We start from the raw sequence: 6,065 nt of genomic DNA on the forward strand, positions 1-6,065 counted from the left end.
AATGCCCTGATTTAAGGTACTCTAATCAGAGGACAGGTCGTCGCCTTAGCAGACTGCGACCAACGGAGTCGGTAGTACGTGTTGGTAGACATTTGCTATAATGATATATTTATGGTCGCTCAGTGCGTTTAAGCCCTAAACAATCGACACAAAACAAATGGCCACATCGTGCGTCAAAGCCACAATGTGCGGCCATTTGTTTTGTGTGGATTGTTTACAGGTCTTGGCTGCTAAGGCTATTGGATTATGTCCTATATGCAAGACCCCCTTTAACATAATAAAAGAATATGTTGGGGTTTGTAATTTTAAAGTTCCAATTTAAAAAACATACAGTATTTTGATAAAAAGAAAATGACTATTTTTGGATTTACTGAAGATCGAAAAGCACCATAGCACTTCCAAAATAATTCTGCTACTCCAACTAGACAAAAACTAGTTTTATTAACCAACATCACTTAACTCGTAAGGTAAAAAGTAGGTAACCTGCGATATGGAAAAAAAATTAAATAAATCACTCGACGACAATCACAACAACTTGCGCAAATCATTATTTAGGTGTTTTTTCCCCACTGTGAAGGGATGAGTGTCAGGTTTGACCGGGTCGGAGGAATAATGGAAAAAAAACAATAAATAACGGCGCAACGACGCAAACCGATGCAAATTAGGCCTTCAAGGATTTCATGAGGATATCGGTGGACAACGATTTGGGCCTTTCGATTGGTAAGCCTAGTGCGCGGTCCCAGACGAGAGCGGCGAGCACACCAAGCGCTCTTGAGACTCCGAACAGTACAGTGTAGTAGTTCATTTCTTTGAGACCATAATACTGTAACCAAAATTAGAATTTAAGTGTGTCATAATATACGAAAATGCAATAATTTACCTGTAAGAGTACTCCAGAGTGGGCGTCTACATTTGGCCACGGGTTTTTCACTTTGCCAAGCTCGAGCAGAATTGGGGGTACAACTTTGTAAATGTCAGACACCAACTAAAAAGAGATATTATAATTTTGACAGTACTTTTTGTTCTGACTTACCCTGAAGAGAGGATCTTCTGGAAGATGTTTCAAAGCAAACTCTCGCTGGCATGTGTACCTGGGATCGGTCTTTCTCAACACGGCATGTCCATAACCAGGCACGACCTGGCCGGATTTTAAAGTCTTCCAAATGAATTCCTTCAGTTGCTCCTCAGTGTATTTGTCACCGACTTGTTGACGAAGCTTTTGCAACCAAAGCAAAACCTAAAAAACAGCGAAAATTACGTTAGAATCATTTTTAAACACAAGTCAGTAAATGCTAACCTCTTGATTGGCCAAACCGTGCAAAGGACCGGCCAAACCGTTCAAACCGGCCGCAAATGACAAATAGGGATCACTGAGAGCAGATCCAACCAAATGGGTGGTGTGGGCAGACACGTTGCCACCCTCGTGGTCGCTGTGGATGGTCAAGTACAACCTCATCAGTTCAATGAATTTGGGATCGTCATAACCCAACATTTGGGTAAAGTTATAAGACCAATCTTTGGAGGTGTCGATGGCTCCAATGCCTGAGCCGTCTTTGTACGTGTTTCTGTAGACAGTGGCGGCGACCACGGGCAATCTGGCGATCAAATCCATCGAGTCCTCATACACGTACTCCCAGTATTTGGACTTATGCACGCCACTGGCGTAAGCTTTGGCAAACTTACTTTCGCTGTTCAAAACAGTGATAGCGGCCGAAAGTTGCGACATGGGGTGAACGTTGCTGGGCAGATTGTTGAGCAAAGTTACGACGTGCGGTGGTAGTTCGGCACGTTCTGCCCATTCCTTCGATAGGGCTTTAGCCTACAATACCGATTAGGAAAAAAATCAGAAAACATTTTACAGTTGAAACATACTTGAGCATCCGTTGGTACATCTCCGGTGATCAACAGCCAGAAAAGACCTTCAGGAATTGGTTCGCTGCCTCCAGGAGCCTTGGGGAGAACCTTTTGGCACTCGGGAATGGACAAACCTCGGAAACGGATACCCTCGTCGGCGTCAAGGACTGAAGGTTCCCAAACTAACCCTTTAATGCCTCTCATACCTCCGTACATCTAGAAAAATGCATAACAAAAAATAGAATGGTCCCAAATATTTTATGATTTAGGGGTTAACCCTCTTTTGCTGATAAAATATTTCAGTGCCAACAAAACGACATTTATGATCAAGAATCATCACATTTTGTCACAATACTTTATCAGTTATCTTGATAAAAGTTATTTATACCTTTAAGAGAAGTTGATAAATGTACTAGGAGTGACATTTTATGGAAACTACTGGAATTAAAAATTATTGAATAATAAAACTACTGGGGGAAAATCCTGTGACTGTAAAGAATGTTATTATAGCAAATAATGACTGAGCTTGCCTGTTCATCCTTATTACTACATTAGATGATTGTATCTAGTATTTTTAACCAAACAAAATTAATTTCACATTTAACCTACTATTGCATTAAAAAAGAAATAACTTTCATTTCATTTATAAAGAAAAGTAGACTTGTAACTCTTGTTGACCTTCACATCTAGGGTATTGTATAAATCACCTTAACCAATATTTCCAGGTGTCCTATTTGATTGTTTTACAGATAAAATGTTTCTTTCACCTCAAAATTATCTTTTAAGTAGTACACTGGATTTATCGCTGATGAGTTACTCGGTAAAATCTAAAGTCCAAAATTCCTCTATTTTTGGTCAGAAGCACTGTATAAGTAAATGACCTGTGAACTGATAAAAATAATTTTTTCCTCTATGAGGTAAACACATAATAATAATGGATATACTTTGTCCTGACCTCTCCAATAATAAAATAATCCGCTATCAATATGTGTATAAGAACAACACAAACAATTGTTCAAATGTTTGCTGAATACCCAATAAATAAATTAGCAGAGCGAATAGCTGAACATGTTTAACACAAACAGCTAGTTTTGTACAAATATATTAATCTAGTACAAATAGGGAATTACGTAATTATTAGGTAATTACCTACTATGTATTTAAATTGTAAATGTATAAAACAATTTAAATATTATGAACGGTAGAAAAATAACACACCTAAGTTGAACACGATTAGTTATTTGAATGTCAATGAAATTCTCGCGTAACATTGGAATAAATCCAAAACTGGTGACGTCGAAGTGTAGAGTTTTTAGCGCGGTCTTGGGCAACAGTTTGTTCAATTTTAACACTTTACATTAAAAATTAGATCTTTGCAATGTCTAGCCCAGTATAAATCAGTTATTTAGGCTTGTAGTGAGGCAAAACCTAACTATTAAGATAATTGTTACTGTTATCAGTCATCATAAATAGAAAAATTACTCTTGACGTAATCATAGAATTTCAATAGTGTAGGTGGACACGTGCTTAACAATGTCCCATTTCAATAAGCACAACCATATTTGAATAGTAAATTTTAGAGTACAGAAATAGGTAATATCAAAAGTGATACTTTTTGCAAATACATAAATTTTAAAATATTACATAATAAACTTTATCAAAATCTCACCATATCAACGGTAACTTCGCCAACTTTGGTGGCCCCGTGGGCTTTTCGGAAGTTTTTGACGCGTTCCTGTTCTTTGGGGATTTTAGCGGCCAAAACTCCTTTGAGATCGGTGGAAGCATCGCTGAGCTGTCTTAGGATAAACGACACTTGCGGTACTATTTTCTGTAAAAGAACATACAAAATTAAACTAAACATTAGCTAGAAAACTAGTCTTACGATTTGTTATTAATTTTTTTACCTTGGGCCGGAACATTTTTAGCGTATTTACTATTTATAGTAGTACAGCACCAATTTTAATTTTAAAAACAATAAAAATCAAAATGACAACTACACCTTTTCATGACAAATATCTACAATAGAAAATTGAATTGTCTGTCTGAAGATGAGGAAAATGTCAAAATCAATGTGAAAGAACCTTTTCTTGCGGAATTTACCCAAAAAACCACTTTCCTGTAAAAACTTTATGTCCATAATAATAGGTTTCTGAATTTTCACGGTGGTGTACCAAGTAAAATACATGAAAGAGGTTTGGAGTGGAGTGACAATTTCAATTATTTTTTTTTTTTAAATAATTAATTAAAAATTTTAAAAGTTGCTTCATAGTAAAAAAAAACAATTGAATCCTGTGAGCCTTTTTACCAGTGTAGTATTACCCAAACAACTTTATATTGGGATTAAGTGATTCCACGTGATGCTTTTTATCGCTAATTTAGGTACAATTGGCTTCTGCAACTGAAGTTTCTACTTGCAATAATTTGATAAGGAAAATAATTGTTTTTTCTACTCTTGAGTGTGTAATTTTCCTCTTAGAATTTCGTCAGGACACGCGTTTTGCTTTGTATAATTAAATCCATAAATTGTTAAGCCAAATATAAAACCTACATAATGTTATCTCCGTTTTTTCCGGTCTAGCATTTCTACTCTTTTACAAGTATTTGCAGACAATGTCACGTATAAAGATAACAGGCCAGACAACGTAATTTGATAGATTAATATAGTGGATGAACTTCGTTCATTGGGAATCTCCTTACAGGCTTGGAAACCATGTTCTCTGAGATAAAAGTTAATAGAACTGATAATACCAGGTTATGGCACTAGAATAAGCTGACAGAGTAAAAATTGCGTTTTAACCAAATTAGAACAAAAATAATATTTATGTATTTCATGTTGATAAATTCTGTAATCAAAATTAAAACAATCAAACAATTATATTTTAGAACTCAACAAGAACAATATTATGACTTATCCAGTTTCTTAATATCTTTGGTTAATATTTCCTCAACTTTGAGTTAAGACAGATGACAAACATCAAAATTATTTAAGGTTAAGGCCTTGAGGTGACACAAAATGGCTGACTTTTTGAAAATTTTCAGTTTGCCTTTTCCAGAAAAAACGAATTGTAAATTTTAAACTTGAATTTAAGGTAAACACACTGTAGATAGTGATTCTTGAATAGTCTAGGGATTAAGATTAAGTAGTGACATAAAGTGAATGTAGTTCAAGATGTAGGTGAATGCTAATGAAGGATCACTCAGGAGCGGGTTTACTAAGCTAAGCAAGTAAAGTATACGTTTTCTCAGCCCTAGAGGCCCCATTTCCATATATTGTTATCTTCTACATATTGCTATCTCTACATTTTAACAATAGTGTAGCCTTTGCTATGTATAAGATAATGCAAAAACAGTAATAAGATAATCTACTAAAAACGCATGACACACATTTACATTTAATAATTATATAAGAGGACATGAAGCCTGGTCTGATAAGGTATTATTATCTCATTAGTATCTGAAACATTGTAGGAAGATTTAACTGGTCAGAAAACATTTTATAATGAAAGGACTAAATATTAATAATGAGCCTCTGGCTGCCCTTAATAGGTTGAATTGCTTGAACAAAACCACATGGTTTTTATAGATACACCATAGAGTAAAAAATGAACATTTGAATATCTTCTCCATATTTATGTAATACTACTACAAATCAATAATGTTATGGAAAAGTGCACCTTGAATTACCAACAACTGAATGAAAATAACTAATACAGGTCCAATAACAAGTGACTGGCCTTACGTAATAAAGGCGCCTTCTACTTCTACTATGCTATTTTAGAACTGAAAGTCAGATAATACTATCATATGTTCCAATTCACTAGTACATTTTGCATGGACCTTTTAAAGGTCAAGACATTGATCATAAGCATGATTACCATGAACCATAAAAACGCATGGTATGCTACCCGTGCAGTTTGACGTCACCCTGGTAACACTCGAAACAATTTTAACTCCCACTTACTTGCGTATCTTGAAATCTGGTCGTGGTTACACGAAACAATGCCATTTTGGTATCGGGAAGATTGTGGAAACAACCGAAAGAAAAATCAAACCACTCACGATGCCGCCAACAAACGAGCCCCCGTTATGCGAGCCTCCAATCGAAACCTAAACCGGTTGGTCAGACGCCTTTGCGATTGCGAATGAATCGAATAAAGTCGACCCAGGGTGGAAAGTCACCGTTTTCGCAACGAGTCTCGTGAAGTAGC

General features: G+C 35.9%; 1 protein-coding gene across 2 annotated transcripts; it reads right to left on the bottom strand.

Moving 5' to 3' along the window:
- Positions 1-177: 177 nt before the first annotated feature.
- kdn (citrate synthase) lies at positions 178-6,018 on the bottom strand. 2 transcript variants are annotated; one of them, XM_081987447.1, is made up of 7 exons: positions 5,819-6,018; positions 3,524-3,685; positions 1,873-2,070; positions 1,298-1,819; positions 1,034-1,237; positions 881-985; positions 178-823 (listed from the first exon to the last, which is right to left on the bottom strand). In XM_081987447.1, the coding sequence occupies exons 1-7, from the start codon at positions 5,861-5,863 to the stop codon at positions 662-664; spliced, it is 1,398 nt and encodes a 465-aa protein (XP_081843573.1). In that variant the 5' UTR covers positions 5,864-6,018; the 3' UTR covers positions 178-661. The 2 variants fall into 2 exon arrangements, with proteins under 2 accessions (XP_081843573.1, XP_081843574.1); XM_081987448.1 differs by lacking the exon at positions 5,819-6,018 and adding an exon at positions 3,762-3,879.
- Positions 6,019-6,065: the final 47 nt, after the last annotated feature.

This window comes from Ips typographus, linkage group LG9, assembly GCF_016097725.1.
Source record: "Ips typographus isolate SLU linkage group LG9, UJ_Ityp_2.0, whole genome shotgun sequence".
In the NCBI taxonomy this organism is placed as follows: Eukaryota; Metazoa; Arthropoda; class Insecta; order Coleoptera; family Curculionidae; genus Ips; species Ips typographus.

Bases quoted from the DNA above. Each gene is read 5' to 3' on its own strand.
- kdn (XM_081987447.1), bottom strand. From the start codon at position 5,863: ATGGCATTGTTTCGTGTAACCACGACCAGATTTCAAGATACGCAA. The intron at 3,686-5,818 runs GTAAGTGGGAGT...GTTCTTTTACAG, and splicing joins CCAGATTTCAAGATACGCAA to AAAATAGTACCGCAAGTGTC. The intron at 1,238-1,297 runs GTTAGCATTTAC...GCTGTTTTTTAG, and splicing joins ACGGTTTGGCCAATCAAGAG to GTTTTGCTTTGGTTGCAAAA.